This window comes from Borostomias antarcticus (genome assembly GCF_949987555.1).
Source record: "Borostomias antarcticus genome assembly, chromosome: 10".
Lineage (NCBI taxonomy): Eukaryota > Metazoa > Chordata > Actinopteri > Stomiiformes > Stomiidae > Borostomias > Borostomias antarcticus.
Window position 1 is genome coordinate 26509044 of NC_140243.1, and position 17643 is coordinate 26526686.

Sequence of the window (17643 nt, forward strand, 5' to 3'; positions counted from 1 at the left end):
CCCCCGGCCACGCCTTGCCAATCAACTCAACTAGACAGACACCTGTTACCACCATGCCTACGAGGTAGCTTCCTGTTACCACCATGCCTACGAGGTAGCTCCCTGTTACCACCATGCCTACGAGGTAGCTTCCTGCCTATTATCCACAGTATATTAAGCCACCTAACCTACCTGTTCTCTCTCTTGTTCCTCTGCTTGCACCACACCCCCTCCCCATCTCCTCCTCTGCTCTTGGAGTCCCAATGATTGTCACACACCTGAGTGTGTGAAATGTGTTCTCCGCATCTGACCCATCCCCTGGGGGAGCGGTGAGCAGCAGCGGCGACGCGCTCGGGAATCATTTGGTGACGTAGCCCCCCAATTCCAACCCTTGATGCTGAGTGCCAAGCAGGGAGGCAATGGGTATCATTTTCATAGTCTTTGGTATGACTCGGCCGGGGATCGAACTCCCGACCTCCCAGTCTCAGGGCGGACACTCTAACCACTAGGCCACTGAGCTGGTTGAGCTCCTCTACCTGCTATCCAGGTACCGCGCGGGGGCCCGCTGAGCTCGTCGGGAAGCCCGGTAGAACCCGAAGGACTAATCTGCCACACCCAGAGTCTCACGCCTGGATACACAACCTCAGCTCATTGGTTCATTGTCATTCATTTACTACCTACAGTAGGCTTGAACCTCAGCCTACATCTATAGTATAGCACAGGTAGGCACCCTCCCATCCCTACCTTTAAATCATTCTATCATTAGCAGCCCCATATAGGCTAGGATAGGCTTGGGTAGGCTGGGCTGGGTTAGGCTGGCCTGGGTTAGGCTGGCCTGGGTTAGGCTGGGCTGGGTTAGGCTGGGCTGAGTTAGGCTGGGCTGGGTTAGGCTGGGCTGGGTTAGGCTGGGCTGGGTTAGGCTGGCCTGGGTTAGGCTGGGCTGGGTTGGGCTGGGCTGGGTTAGGCTGGGCTGGGTTAGGCTGGGCTGGGTTAGGCTGGGCTGGGTTGGGCTGGGCTGGGTTAGGCTGGGCTGGGTTAGGCTGGGCTGGGTTAGGCTGGTCTGGGTTAGGCTGGGTTGGGTTAGGCTGGTCTGGGTTAGGCTGGGTTGGGTTAGGCTGGGCTGGGTCAGGCTGGGCTGGGTTAGGCTGGGCTGGGTTAGGCTGGTCTGGGTTAGGCTGGCCTGGGTTAGGCTGGGCTGGGTTGGGCTGGGTTAGGCTGGGCTGGGTTAGGCTGGGCTGGGTTAGGCTGGGTTGGGTTAGGCTGGGCTGGGTCAGGCTGGGCTGGGTTAGGCTGGGCTTGGTTAGGCTGGGCTGGGTTAGGCTGGGTTAGGCTGGGCTGGGTTAGGCTGGGCTGAGCTGGGTTAGGCTGGTCTGGGTTAGGCTGGGTTAGGCTGGGTTAGGCTGGGCTGGGTTAGGCTGGGCTGGGTTAGACTAGTCTGGGTTAGGCTGGGCTGGGTTAGGCTGGGCTGGTTTAGGCTGGGCTGGGTTAGGCTGGGCTGGGTTAGGCTGGGCTGGGCTGGGTTAGGCTGGCCTGGGTTAGGCTGGGCTGGGTCCTGGTGCTGGTGGGATTCTAGTGTGCGCTCTACTGTACCTCTGCCTCGTAGATGAAGAGGATGATGTAGGTGATGGTGTAGACTGTCATGTAGATGGACAGCTTCACAGATCCGCTGTGACTGATCCTGGCCCTGACAGACACGGACACACACACACACACACGCAAGTACGCACACACAAACAAGGGGGATTAGTGCACTCACTCCCCTCACACACACACACACACACACACACTACAAAGACAGATTAAGACTCAGTTGCACACACCTACACACGCACTACTGCAAACAAAAACACAGCATCCATTTTTGATACTCTGGGGCAGCAGCTTGTGTAAGCATCTATTCGCCATCATGGAGTGACACGACTGCACACTGCGTCAATATTGGAATTGTTCATCAGAGAGAGAGAGAGAGAGTGAGAGAGAGAGAGAGAGAGGGGAGGGAGAGAGAGAGAGAGGGGAGGGAGGGAGAGAGAGAGAGAGAGCGGGGGGGGGAGGGAGAGAGAGAGAGAGAGAGTGAGAGAGAGCGAGAGAGAGAGAGAGAGGGGAGGGAGTGAGAGAGCGAGAGAGAGAGAGAGGGGAGGGAGGGAGGGAGGGAGGGAGGGAGAGAGAGAGAGAGAGAGAGAGAGAGTGAGGGAGAGAGAGAGAGGGAGAGAGAGAGGTGAGAGGTGAGAGAGAGAGAGAGAGAGAGAGGGAGAGAGAGAGGTGAGAGAGAGAGAGAGAGAGACGTAGTAGTAGGAGACAGATAGAAGCGTGAGGATGTCATCCAGTGTCACAGCGTAATGGAGCTGACGGTCATCCTAAGTGACAAGGTGGTCAGAGGGGGGATGACTGTCAGACAGCTGACTAGAGGTGAGACGATGGCAGACAGGTGGACTGGGAACGCAGCGTGAGATACAGTGAGATACACACACACACACACACACACACACATACACAAACTCACACCCACGCACACACACGCACACACACACACACACACACTCACACCCACGCACACATACACACATACACACACACACACACACACACACACACACACTCACACCCACGCACACATACACACACACACACACGCACACACAAACTCACACCCACGCACACATACACACACACACACACTCACACCCACGCACACATACACACACACACTCACTCACACCCACGCACACACACCTGGTGACAGTGAAGCCTTTCCCCAGCAGGATCAGCATCAGGAGGAACACCAAGAAACTGACAGAGAACAGTAATTTCCCTGGAGGGAGAGAGAGAGAGGATGGGGGGGGGTGAAGGAGGAGAGCGAGAGAGAGATAAGGAGAGAGAGGGGAGGGATGGAGAGAGAGAGGACGAGAGAGGGAGAGAGAGAAAATTAGAACTTCTCCCACAGAGAGAGAAAGAGAGGTTAATGCAAGTAGGTTATAGCATCTGTATCTGTAACACCATACGGGAACATGAAAACAGGTCAAGTCTCACACACACACACACACACACACACACACACACACACACACACACACACACATACTCAAAAAACCCAAAACACACTCTCACGCACACAAATTACACACAGCCGTTATCTTTCACTGCCACATCTCTACAGGATGTGATTTTCCAGCAGAGAGACATTGATGCCCGGTGCAGCGGGTTGGCACTCCGACTCACCCAGTATCTTCAGGCTGCCGGTGCCCACGCCATCTCTGGCATACAGGCCCCAGTACATACAGTGGAACAGCAGGCTAAACACTGAGGAGAGGAGAGGAGAGAGGAGAGGAGAGGAGAGGAGAGGAGAGGAGAGGAGAGGAGAGGAGAGGAGAGGAGAGGAGAGGAGAGGAGAGGAGAGGAGAGGAGAGGAGAGGAGAGGAGAGGAGAGGAGAGGGCCACACAGGTTGTGTCTCAATTCAGAGGCAGTTGCCTATTGAGGCGATGTCCGTTTAGTCAGCACAAGCTGTCACAGTAGGGAGCACATTTGGCACAGCGTTAGGTAGGCAGCATGACATCATACACCCTGAGTTTTCATGACACACCACATGAGACTGTTTCCAAAAATGGGAGAATTTTAAGGACAAGGTGCTTAGGATGGGCGTTGCTGTCCAGTGCTGATTTTGTGGAGTTAAGTTATAATGTAAATAATGTAAATAATAATAATAATAATAATTATTATTATTGTTATTACTATTATTATTATTATGATTAATAACAGTAATAGTTATTATTATTATTATTATTATTATTAACAATCTAGCTTGCTAATCACTATTTAATCATGACCTAAATTTGTGCATGGCCTTTTTTTATAGCATTTTATAGTCTACTGTATGTAGCCTATTGGAATTTGCCTCATTCGTTATTGACAAAATTCAGAAAATTACACAAGCAGTCAGTGCCTCCATATCAGATACAGGATATGTGTTGTCCCAGTGTCCACTTAAAATCAATACCATGACACAATTGTATCTGATCAACCATAAAACCCCGGAGGACATTATACAATATCTGAAATCCTCCTCCTGTTGCCTTGATATTCTGCCTACAGGCTTTTTCAAAAATGTATCTAACTGCATGGCCATGACACATCTCTTCTTTCAGGTGTGTTCCCATAAACCCTAAAAACTGCAGTCGTCAAGCCACTCTTAAAAATAATAATCTAGACACCTCACGAATGAACGATTATAGGCCCATATCAAACCTCCCGTTTATAAGTAAAATCATTGAAAAAGCAGTTTTTCAACAGCTGAACAACTTTCTGGCACTAAATAATTGTTTTGATGTCTTCCAATCAGGAATTCGACCACATCACAGCACCGAGACTGCTCTTGTTAAGGTCTTCAATGACATCCATTTAAACACAGACAATGGCAGAATTTCAGTCTTAGTATTACTGGATCTCAGCGCTGCATTCGACACGGTTGACCACAACATATTACTAGGCTGACTGGAAAACTGGCTGGGAATTTCTGGCACAGTGCTAGACTGGTTTGAATCCTAGTTGAAGGACAGGGACTATTTTGTGTATATAAGCAATTACAAATCCAAGTGGACACAAATGACCTGTGGAGTTCCCCAAGGCTCCATTCTGGGGCCTCTTCTGTTCTACATTTACATGCTCCCACTAGCTCAAATTATGGAAAACAACAAAATATATTACCATAGCTACGCAGATAGCCAATTTCCATATCACCAGGGGACTGTAATCCCATACAAGCGCTGAGTAAGTGCATTGAACAAATCAACAATTGGATGTGACAGAACTTTCTTCAACTAAATAAAAATAAAACTGAAGTAATTGTCTTTGGACAACAGTCACATTAAGACAATTACAAAGTCAGTCTACTATCACCTGAAGAATATATCAAGGATTAAAGGAGTTGTCTCGGCAGGATCTGGAAAAACTTGTTCATGTGTTTAACTTGACAGTTACAGTTACTTACTGTAGACTTGACTACTGTAACAGTGGTTTTACAGCTCTCTAAAAAATCAATCAGCTGCAGGAGCTCCACACTTATTAGCTGATTCAGAACGCTGCTACTTGAGTCCTCACTAAGACCAAGGAAGTGGATCACATCACTCCAGTTCTGAGGTCTTTACATTGGCTTCCTGTCTGTCAAATAATTGACTTTAAAATACTGCTGTTGGTTTATAAAGCACTGAATGGTTTAGGGCCAAAATATATTCCTGATCTGCTGCTACGTTATGAACCATCCAGACCTCTCAGGTCGTCTGGCACAGGCCTGCTTTCTGTTCCCAGATTTAAAACAAAACATGGAGAAGCAGCGTTTAGTTTTTATGCTCCACATATCTGGAACAAACTTCAAGAAAACTGCAGGTCTTTTGCAACTCTCTGTTCTTTTAAATCAATACTGAATACTTTTATTTTTGGTGCTGCTTTTTATTAAATCAAATAATTATTCATTCATACACTGCACTGTAACTTTTATTCCTGTATTTTATTTTTCCTGCATTTTGTTTTAAATGTACTTTTTTGCATTTCGTTTTATATGACCTTTTATGTGTTTCTTGCACTTTGTCTTGATGCTTTTAATGTCTCATGTAAAGCACTTTAAATTGCCTTGTTGCTGAAATGTGCTCTACAATTAAACCAGCCTTGCCTATTGATCGTGCACAAGGAGCAGAACGGTGTTGGCTAGGCTATAGCAGGAGCTAGGCTATAGCAGGAGCTAGGCTATAGCAGGAGCTAGGCTAGAGCAGGAGCTAGGCTATAGCAGGAGCTAGGCTAGAGCAGGAGCTAGGCTATAGCAGGAGCTAGGCTAGAGCAGGAGCTAGGCTATAGCAGGAGCTAGGCTATAGCAGGAGCTAGGCTATAGCAGGAGTTAGGCTATAGCAGGAGTTAGGCTATAGCAGGAGCTAGGCTATAGCAGGAGCTAGGCTATAGCAGCAGTTAGGCTATAGCAGGAGCTAGGCTATAGCAGAAGTTTGGTCGATGTTGATACTGCAGGTTTGATTATTGCTTTAATCGTCTCTCATAGCCCCGTCTCCACACTTATTAGTACTGCAGCTTTACAAATCAACCTAACTATTTTGAATCATTAGCCTCCACCACCAAACACAGGGAAATATGTATGCTGGAAATCTCAATTCAAAGAATACTGCACTGAGATGGATGAGAAGCAACTCATGTTTAATCTCAGCTGCGGTTACGTGGCCAATATTTCTTCAATCCGATTAAGATCATTCTGATTAGAGCGTCCAACTTAACTGTTTAATGCCCCAATCAGAACTGGTTTTTTACATGCCGTTATTGGGCAAACAAAATAAATATGTACTGTAGGCTATTCCAACCAGAGAGAGAATAAATATGTACTGTCTGCTATTCCAACCAGAGAGAAATGATCAGAGTGAGTGTTTACATGGTTAGTAGGCGCTAATATTTCCCTATTGAATGGATGATCGGTCCCGGCGGTGGAGTGGGCGGATTTGAGGTCTGGGTCCACGCGCCCAATAGTCTTTAATCCACCTCTCCTTACGCAGTTCAAAGTAAGCTACAGTACATCACAGCTGATTGAACAGGTTGTTATTATTATTAAACCTGGATATAAACATATGTATTATTAAACCTTATATTTTAAAATAGGCTACTGCTTTCTTTGCAAATCAACAAGGGCGGGTGTCACTGAGGGAGGGTGGAGCTCCCTATCTGTGCCCCTCCTCATAGCCTACATGGGCACAGGGATCACAACTGCCCCAGGAGATCCATTGGATTGGAATTCGTTTTATTATAATATTATCAAACAAATTATAATGTAAAACATATGAATTTGCTTTGGCTTTTGCTTTTACCATCATTGGTTGGTGGCAACAAAACGCAGCTGGTCATAGGCTATACTCACACACTACACAGACCCATCTGCTTACTTATACTTAAAAAAGAGACATTCATCAAATATTCAACTTAATTTACTAATTATTTCACTACAGCTGTTTTATTTGTCTGACAGCTGGTTCCTGTCATCCTTCGCCGTCTCTCTCTCTCCCTCTCGCAGCCTCTAATAGCCTCAGCCTGCAACCCACTCCTTTGTCCCTGCAAATAAAAGCAATATTAACCGTTTTACAATTCACATCAATAAGCGGGTAGTCATTTTGTAAATACGTTGAAAAGCCTAAAGTTAATATGAAGATATTATGGTAACGTTGGCTATTTCAGCCATCGTAGCTACTGTAGTTTTCTCTCCTGCTCCGCTATGCCTGGGATTAGGCTGAGGACTGGGGGTGAAAGCAGGCTGGAGGGTTAGCTAGCTAGCTAGCTGGGTTCATGTTAGGTCAAAGTAAGGCCCGATGTGACCCCAGAGATACGCTCCTCTAATCTGGGGTCACGTATATAAGGATATAGAAAAGGGTGACGGGACTATTCTGGGCGGCAAATTTCAAATCTGACGCTCACCATGCATTCCTGTAGATGTGTTTTGTCAGGTCGGGGCCTTGTCGGGTCGTTTATAGGTGAAATAACAACTGTTATTTAAAGCCTATTTTTTACTCGTTTAGGGGTTTTCTGCTTCTTCTTCTTCTTCTACGCTCTACCGGAACTAGCGCACGCTATGTGCGATACGTCACAGTGCTGCCACCAATCGGTGAATGCTGCAGCAGCGTCAAACTATAAAAGGTTCTTTTCTTTCGGGTTCTTTTCTTTCGGGGCTACTGTAGGTCAAAGTCAGTCAGCCAACCGGAGATAGCTACGAGATCATTTTTTTTATCAAACTGAATAAATAGCACAAAACTGCCATGGTAGCTCACTCTCGTTGTAACTACTATAAGATATCTGCTTCGCCTCGCTCCGCCATCTTTAAAAAAAAAAAAAAATTCAATTTTGGTTATCGCAAGGAATTGTGGGACTGCCTTACTCAGTAAGGATACATGCAATGTTGCCTTCAAAAACAGCCCAAATAAGGCACCCTACAAGGCAGCATAAAATGCAGCCTTTGAATTGGGACACAACTTCTAAGGGAGGAAGACCAAATAAGGGCAGATGATGCTGCTTTGCTAGGCAGCTGGCCCTGCATTGAGACTCTGCCAATGCCTCTTCTGAAAGCTATTGTACAGCATATTAATCACTGGAGAGAACAATTAGTGCCAAGCTATAGTATTTATTCATTAATATCTATGCAAAAATCTGCGGTTAATCTCCAATAATTTTTGCCTTTAATGCACATTATGGACTGCAGTGTGTGAAGCTGGTTGTGACACTGAGTGTGTGTGTGTGTGTGTGTGTGTGTGTGTGTGTGTGTGTGTGTGTGTGTGTGTGTGTGTGTGTGTGTGTGTGTGTGTGCGCGCTAAGTAGGAGTTATGGGCCTCACCCTCCACACCTGCCGCAGTCATAAACATCTTGTAGGTCGTGTGGAGAAGCTGTCTTCCCTTCAGATTGTCTAGAGAGAAAAGCCAGCATGGGGAGAGAGAGGGAGGGAGGGAGGGAGGGAGGGAGGGAGGGAGGGAGGGAGGGAGAGGGGAGGAAGATGAAAGAGGGAGGAGAATAAATGTGTAAACAAACAGATGGCAGAAGGAACAAGAGAGAAAGAGAGAGGCGGAGAGAGAGAGAGAGGTAGAGAGAGAGAAAGGGCCGTTATGGACGAACCCATCTTGCAGCAGAAATGTCTGTACAGTATGTTTCCATTCTCTCTCTCTCTCTCTCTCTCTCTAGAGAGAATGGAAACATACTGTACAGAGAGAGAGAGAGAGAGAGGGAGAGTTAGAGAGAGAGAGAGAGAGAGAGAGAGAGAGAGAGCGTTTGCCTCGTTCAGCCACACTGAGAGCCACTCTCCCACCGGCCTCGTCTCCAGTTCCTCTCTGACATGTCCTCCTCCTCAGCCCAGATGAGGACCCCCTTCTACTCACCCAGGGAGACTACTCACACAGGAACGTACTCCTGCTCTCCCTGAGACAAGCACTCCTGCTCTCCCTGAGACAAGCACTCCTGCTCTCCCTGAGACAAGCACTCCTGCTCTCCCTGAGACAAGCACTCCTGCTCTCCCTGAGACAAGCACTCCTGCTCTCCCTGAGACAAGCACTCCTGCTCTCCCTGAGACAAGCACTCCTGCTCTCCCTGAGACAAGCACTCCTGCTCTCCCTGAGACAAGCACTCCTGCTCTCCCTGAGACAAGCTCTCCTGCTCTCCGTGAGACAAGCACTCCTGCTCTCCCTGAGACAAGCACTCCTGCTCTCCCTGAGACAAGCACTCCTGCTCTCCCTGAGACAAGCACTCCTGCTGCCTGGACAGGAAGCAGGCAGACAGGGCGGCACTTAACTAATCTCCTCTCCCTAGAAAGACGTCCAGCGGTCCCACTGACTGGAGATGTTCCTTACAGGCAAAGTAGCAGGAGAGGAGGAAGACGGCAGAGAAGACGACCAGGAAGGTGATGTCTGTCTCCAGGATCCCTGGGATGGAGAGACGGGATGGGAGAGAAAGGGAGGGAGGGAATGGGGAAGACCAGATAAACCAGGTTAGAATTATTAAAGCGGTCGGCCATGACTATTTCAACACCACAGTTCTATTTTCCCTCTGTATCCATTCCTCTCTCTTTATTCACCATTATTAATTCACACACCCATCCATCCCTTCATTATACACATTTGTTCTATTCAGTAGAGTTTATTGGCCGTGTTAAATAGTGTTGGCTAGGGGGGCTATTAGCAATCATTTGATAACGTCTGTGTAATCACTCTCACCGAACTCATCTGCAGAGAAATGCTCTGTCCAAAAGGACTGGCCGTTGGTCAGTTTCATCTCGTATTCCAGCTGCAAGCCATCTCCCTGAAAGAGAGAAATATAATAACGTAGGCGTGGCAGAGAGAGGGAGAGAAAGACGAGAGAGCGCGAGACAGACCGACTGTCAGCGGCACAAAGGGCTGGTTTCGCAGAGAGCAGTTCAAAGCCCGTGGAGTTGTGAGTTGTTGTGGCGAGGCGAGAGAAGAAGGAGGAGAAGAAAGAAAAAAAAGAGCCTTTGATTTCGTTTGGCAGCCGAGACACAATCTCAGTCTCCCATCAGGAGGGGCGGGGACCGGCGAGAGAGGCCTGCTGCAAAATCAATACTGAGACACAGCCAGGGATGGAGAGAGAGAAGGATAGATGGAGGTGCAGAAGAGGGGGGGGGGTGAAGAGAGAGATGGATAGATAGAGGTGGAAAAAGTGGGGGGGGGTGGAGATGAAGAAAGAGATGGATAGATAGAGGTTGAGAAAGTGTGGAGCAGAGATGTAGAAAGAGATGGATAGATAGAGGTGGAGAAAGTGGGGAGCAGAGACAGAAGGATAGAAAGGAAGGAGATAGAAAAAGGAGGGAGAAATAAGGAAGAAGGAAGAAATAACCGTGTGTGTCTGTGTGATAGAGAGAGAGAGAGTTAAAGAGATTGAGATCAGAGAGAATTGCACAGCTGAGCTAGGAAGGTGAGGGAGAGAGAGGGAGAGAGGGAGGGAGAGAGAGAGAAAGAGAGAGAAAGAGGGAGAGAGAGAGAGGGAGAGAGTGAAGGAGAGAGAGAGGGAGAGAGAGGGAGAGAGAGAGGGAGAGAGAGAGAGAGAGGGAGAGAGAGAGAGGGAGAGAGAGAGAGAGAGGGAGAGAGAGAGAGAGAGAGAGAGAGAGAGGGAGGGAGGGAGGGAGAGAGGGAGAGAGAGTGAAGGAGAGAGAGAGAGGGAGGGAGGGAGAGTGAAGGAGAGAGAGAGAGGGAGGGAGGTAGAGAGGGAGAGAGGGAGAGAGAGTGAAGGAGAGAGAGAGAGAGAGAGAGGGAGAGAGAGAGGGAGAGAGAGAGTGAAGGAGAGAGAGAGAGAGGGAGAGAGAGAGTGAAGGAGAGAGAGAGGGAGAGAGAGGGAGAGAGAGAGGGAGAGGGAGAGAGAGAGTGAAGGAGAGAGAGAGAGAGGGAGAGAGAGAGTGAAGGAGAGAGAGAGGGAGAGAGATGGAGAGAGAGAGTGAAGGAGAGAGAGAGAGAGAGGGAGAGAGAGAGAGAGAGATGCGGGCAGAAATTGGCAGTGTGCGCTGGACACATCTCGGGGCTGTGGAGCAGAGACACAGCGTCAGCGTCCGACAGCATTAGGCCGCTTGTCCATCAACAGCCACTACCGTGACAACCGTCTCCCCAGGAACCAACGGCTTAAATCATGTCCCTCTTCACTAGCACTCTGAACTAATGCTGCTCACACCACACACACACACACACACACATTCCACCTCCCACTCCCACAGAATCACAAGCAGCTTTACACCCCTATGCCACACGAGACACACACACACACACACACATACACACTTGCTCAGCCACAGCTCTTGAGCAGAACTCATCAAGTAGAAAATACAGCCCTATTACTATGCAGAGTGCTCACAACAAAGCTCCATAAACGTGCAGTGCTCACCCTGGACCTTCCAGCCCAGGACTCACTAACACGCCATTCTGTCACTACTAGGGTTGCACGATTCCAGGAATATTCAAAGTTGGAAACTTTCCATGGGAATTAACAGGAATTTATGGGAATTAATGGGAATAAACTGGGAATTTTGGTTTTATTTATACCAACTGTATTTACCTTGTCATATACAGCCATATTGTAAATATAATATGTTTGTTTTGTCATAACAGACATGCAGGCAAACATTTCTAATACAAACATCTAGTTGTGAGTAGAACTTTAATGGATTCTATTGTCCTATTAGTGTGCAGGAGGCTAGGAGTTAGATGTGCATGTGATGGAGGAATGTACAATGCACAGTTGAAATTCAGATGAATTTGCATTACATCTGTCCTTCACTGTACTGTCCTTATGTATTTAACTTGTCCTGTCAATTCTTCGAATGTCCCGTCAATTATTTTACTGTATATTATATGTATATTTACTGTATTTTATATGTCTATTTTATGTATTATTGCTGTATTCTTGTGTACGATGTCCTTGGGTGTCTTCAAAGGCGACTCTTAAATAAAATCTATTATTATTATATTATTATTACATCAGGTTGTTTTAACCAAGATCATGCTGCAAGATCTAGAATTGCATTTTACGTTTTTTTCCCCAACTAGGCTACATTAAAGTTCCCTGTTATAGGGGTCCGTGGTGGTGCAGCGGTCTAATGCATCATGTTCCGTTATCCCAGAGGAGTATGGCCCGATCCCAGAGGGAGGGGCCTATTGGACCGCCGCTCCCCGAGGGTGGATAGTTTAATCTCGGCTTGAGAGTTCGTCACACAACAGCAACCCTGTCTGGTGTTGGAATTACTGTTGCGAGCTGTGAGAGTCAAGGAGTTGTCTCTCCCCTTCACATGACGAATCCTCCCCAACAGTTAGTAGGGGGTAACTGGACACTAGGTCAGGATCAATTGGTTACCAAATTGGGTGAAAATGGAATAAAATCCTAAAATAAATGTATGAAATACAAAATACAAAAATGCTTATGCTGCCATTTTGGTCAGGTGTTGCTCGAAAAAGAGTTCTCTCAAGCTTCTTTACCTGGTTAAATAAAGGTTAAATAAACCAGGCCAGGTCCAGCCTGGCTTATGTGCATGGCTGGCTTGTTTCTGTTCAGGACTGGTAGGACAGAAGCTAGTCATGCCACTGAAATAGCTGTGAATTCAAATGACATGAAATAATGTCTGATAAATTAAGATAGGTCTTGTTGCCTGGACACATCAGTTCCAATGCTTCCAATGCTAATCCAGCACAATAAGAGCTGGATAGCCAGTTAGCTCATGGGCTCACAACAACTAGCAGCAGCTTCCATAACATTAATGGTAGCGGTCAGTGGCTAAAGCAGTTACACTGATGATAAAATAAAGTCATCCCCACTGGGTCTTGTACCCCGGTCTCCCAGGTGGGAGTACAATGCTCTGACCACTACTCTACTTGTGCAGTGGAGATTGACAGGTTGTTTTTGGTGTCCTTCTTCCAGTCCCTAGTGTGGGTTGGGGTTAGAATATGGGTTGGGGTTGGGACAGGATCTGACCTATAAGGCAAGGGGTAAAGGTTGGAGTGAAAGGATGAACGTGTGGAGGTTTGGGGTATAGTCCCATAAAGTCATCCCCACCAGGTCTTCAACCCCGGTCTCCCAGGTGGGAGTCCAATGCTCTCACCACTACTCTACTTGTGCAGTGGAGATCGGCGGGTTGATTTTGGTGTCCTTGATTTTGGTGTGCTGGGACCACTGCCTCTAGTGGTGCCAGAGAGATGCAGGCCAACATTGTCCGGAGTAAGAGAGGGAGGGAGGGAGTGATAACCGGACAAACGCTATACTAGTTGCACTGGCTTCCAGCCACGCACAAAAATACAAAAATAAAAGAAGTTGTTGCAAAAAAGCTGTCATAGGCTACAAAAAAGGTCAAAATGTCCAAATTTCCCAAGTTTAACTTCCCATGGTAAATTTCTGGAAAGTTTCTGGAAATTTACCGGAAATATTCCACCCCTTTGCAACCCTAGTCACTACTGCTCTTAACATACTCCATGATACACACCTTTCATTAAAAGCTAATCACTTAGTTTCATCATTCCAAAGGACCCCAAAGTCAGACACAAAATGGATCTACAGCTTATAGACAGCAAGATAATCATTCGGGCAGAAAACATAACAGCTGTTGTGTCTAACAAAGGGGTTGGGTGTGAGTCTTGTCGTTTTGTGTGTATGTGTGTGTGTGTGTGTGTGGGGGGGGGGGGGCTGGTCCATGGAGCAGGGGTCAGAGGTCAGTTCTTACCCCACACTTGCTGAGAGCGATGTACCACCATCTCTCCCTCACTGAACGGAAACTCCTGCCTCCCACACAGCTTAACACCTCCTCATCCCCCTCTCCCTCCACCTGACAGAGAGAGAGAGAGAGGAAGGGTGTTATTACACATATAAAGAGATAACACGACCCACACAAACAGAGAGAGAGAGAGAGAGGAAGGGTGTTATTACACATATAAAGAGATAACACGACCCACACAAACAAACAGAGTCCCATATTGACCATTTACCATTTAAATCTACTGAATAATTGATAAGAACCACAAAGTGATGCAGGCAAACATACACTCTGTGTATGTGTGTGTGTGTGTGTGTGTGTGTGTGTGTGTGTGTGTGTGTGTGTGTTCTTACCTCACAGCCGGACCAGGTGTAGCGTGTGGTCAGGTTGATGACCTGGTTATTCTCCGGCCTCAACACCGCCTCCTTCTGGTAGCAGTTCTGCAGCGGATGGTTAAGACGCGTCCCAACATGTAAACAGTATACTCACAGAAACACTCATTCAGCTTCTGGACAATGTTACTTCATAAAGAGTCTCACTACGTCAGTTGGCTAGCAACGCACAGAAACAGGAAGCAGATGCGCACGCGCACACAGGCCTGGCCTGGGTTACGCGGCGTCGCTTCCCCCGCATTTACGGGACTTTCGGTTCCCGTTTGCACCTCGCAGTTACATGAACACGGGGTTAGCGTTGTGAAAACCCATGAGGTTTTGAGAACGCCGAGAAGGGTGTTTGCGTTCTCATTTTCCTGGATTCCGCCCTCGTGTAAACAGGCAAAGGTGATCTCGTTTTGATCGGTTATTGTTGTTAAATTATAACACATCATTTTAAAGCCCAAAATGTGATTGGACAGTACTGTAGGATTCAATGTCCTACTCTTGTCTGACCAAGATTATTTTATGTGAGCAATTAAGCTTATTTGACAAAAAATAGGCTATATGCTATGATAAAATAGACAACAAGTTTCCTAATGATATGATTTATGTTCAGACTGATGACTGATTTGCTTCCATACATACTGCAGCTGTGGGAGCGTATTATGAGCAACAAAAGGGTCTAAAGTCCATCTCTAACATGGCTGTGCAGCATTGTAAAATGTAGGCCTATCTTTATTTCATTTTGTTAGGATATTCTATTCGATTAGATTATGTTCTGCTATTCTAATCTGTTCTATCTAATCTATGTTATTAGTTTATGCATTATAAATAGTCAAAATGCAATCTCCAAAGACACAGCAGCAGCATTATACAATTTAGACAAAGTGCAATCTCCAAACATACACTAGAAACACTTTGAAACGATTTCTCTCATATCTAGACGTGGAGTTTTTTTTTATATGATTTTGCAAAGACTAAAACCGTTTGATAATATTAAACATGTTTAATTTTACTGGAACTTCAAGAGAGAAAGACTGATTTAAGATTCAGATCGTCATCTCAAACAGGGAGCGCAATCAGACTCTAGCAAAACTCATGATTATATTCAGACATTGAAAAGTACATTGATTTAAATAATCCGGATGAATGCACAAAATGAGAGGCTATTCTGGAATATGATCCAGGGTCGACCAACTTGAGTGGAAGCGCCTCGTTTAGCAGGCCTACATCAAAAGATAATTTAAACAATAAATAAAACAATAATAATAATAATAACTAGAGGGGCTTGCACTCAGAGAGTGCAGACCTCCACCCCTGCCCCCACCCCCCCCCCCTCAACTGCTCTCCCCATTCCACCCCCCACCCCCCCCTCTACCTTTCCTCTACCTTTCCTCCCACCACCACCTCTCATGTGCTGTGCTCTCCTACTGGCTTTTTGAATTGGTTACTGTAGCACCACCTGTAGTTTCCTCTTTCTGCTTGACATCTTTCCTCTCCAATTTCCAAAACGTTGCTAGTTTTGTGGTGACTTCACATTCATATTCATATTCATTAACAGCCAAGCAGAGCAGTAGTGGAAGGAGGAGTGGGCTGGTTCAGAGCCTGCAGACAGTAGTTTACAAGATGTACATTTGAGATGGGAGTTATACAGCCAATGACATGTTAAATCTATAGTCTATAGCCAAGAGTTTTCTATGAAGTCAATCATTTTAATGTGCAGACACTTTATTTTCATCCACCTGAAAGTGTCTGCAGTTTACTTTGAATGCTTGAAGTTTACATTATCGTTTAAATGCAAGTTACACTAGTCTATATAACAGGTGTCACTGTGTTGCTTGGCAGTATTGCCTTTACGCTCACTTGCCCATGCTGGGTTGGATCTTGGCTGTACAGAAATCATCACACTTCACACTAACAGATAGTATACATAAAGCATTAAACATGGTAATTTAGCGGACTCTATTGAGGTAGACTACAGAATGCATCGCTTCAACTATCCACACGAATGAGAAATATAACGTTATGGTGCATTCCATTTGTCTCGGGAGGTGCGAGTGGGAACTGGCAATGGTCACTCCCGAGGTGAGCGTTCCAGTTGCAACAGCTGATCTCGTTATCAACAGCTAACTAGTAGCTCTAGCCTTTGTTAGCAAACAAGTTGATAACAACGCACTAAGTGGTATTGTGCGCACAAAACACTATAATCAGCAATAGCTTTAGCAGCTTGTTCGTCGCTCTCTACACTGCAGCCAGTAGTCTCGTCAGGCGCAAGGCGAAATTTAAATATCGCTGATTTAAATAATAACACTGCTGCAGCATCATCTTCCATCTGCCGGACTGAAAAATTATGCTAGGCGGGCTCTAGCGTTCTACCTTCCGGATCGAGCTGAAAAAGTAAATAGACACCAGCCTGTTGACGCGAGCATAACTGATCATGGCTGGATCATGGATGTATTATAAGAAGTGGATAAGGCATGCAAAGATGGCGGCCCATTCAATCCAATGAAAGTTGCTCAGTGGCGCATGAAGCAAGCCCCCATGGCCAGGAACAGCCAGTTTTTGGCGTAGTGGCCAAGCTCGGTATTGCAAGTGGCGCCAAGAACCTGAAACCTATGAGTAAACTGAAACCTAAATCCCCCACTACACTGAAGTTACAGTAATATGGGTACTGTAGAGCCACCTATGAATGAATCATGGTCAAAATGTAATGGTGAGTTCCTTGGCCCATGCTGCACCCCTCCACCGAGTTTCATGCATATTGGGCTGGTAGTTTTTATTTAATCCTGTCTGCATGCAGACAGACACACACACACACACACAGACAGACAGATAGACACACAGACAGGGGCAAAAACATTACCTTCCGCCCTGTGGGGCTTTGCCTCTGGGGCGGAGGTAATAATAATAATAATAATAATAATAATAATAATAATAATAATAATAATAATAATACACCTTATGCTGAATAACAAATTCGGCCTACTAGTTAATTACTAACTAAGTACTAATTAATTACGAACTAATTACTCCCAAGAACAGGCTGACCAAGATTTCCTTTGGTTGAAGACAGGCAGCCCTAAATAAATGCATTTGAAACAAATTATTTTCCTAGATAACTGTCAGGGTGTGTTTATAACAGGCATGCGCATGCCCAGGGAGAATGGTGTTGGAAACGCTAACTTCTGGCAACGCTGATAAGGGTTTTCATTTTGGTTCTCATTGTAATTTTCATTCTCATGTCAATGTGATGTAACCCAGGCCTGAGACTGGGGAGTGTAACCCAGGCCTGAGACTGGGGAGTGTAACCCAGGCCTGGGGGGAGGGGGGAGGAGAGAGGAGAGAGGAGAGAGGAGAGAGGAGAGAGGAGAGGAGAGGAGAGGAGAGGAGAGGAGAGGAGAGGAGAGGAGAGGAGAGGAGAGGAGAGGAGAGGAGAGGAGAGGAGAGGAGAGGGGAGAGGGGAGAGGAGAGGAGAGGAGAGGAGAGGAGAGGAGAGGAGAGGAGAGGAGAGGAGAGGAGAGGAGAGGAGAGGAGAGGAG

The 17643-nt window shown here is 46.5% G+C and overlaps 1 protein-coding gene across 1 annotated transcript in view; it reads right to left on the reverse strand.

Moving 5' to 3' along the window:
• The window catches only part of tmem145 (transmembrane protein 145), a gene marked incomplete at both ends in the record, with an annotated part of 32575 nt that overhangs the window by 6164 nt on the left and 8768 nt on the right, over nt 1-17643 (reverse strand). Inside the window, 8 exons of the mRNA XM_084444844.1 lie at nt 1570-1663; nt 2710-2788; nt 3196-3276; nt 8340-8408; nt 9343-9414; nt 9706-9790; nt 13701-13802; nt 14084-14170. Coding sequence (XP_084300970.1) covers nt 1570-1663; nt 2710-2788; nt 3196-3276; nt 8340-8408; nt 9343-9414; nt 9706-9790; nt 13701-13802; nt 14084-14170 — 669 coding nt within the window. The remainder of the gene's footprint in view (nt 1-1569; nt 1664-2709; nt 2789-3195; nt 3277-8339; nt 8409-9342; nt 9415-9705; nt 9791-13700; nt 13803-14083; nt 14171-17643) is intronic.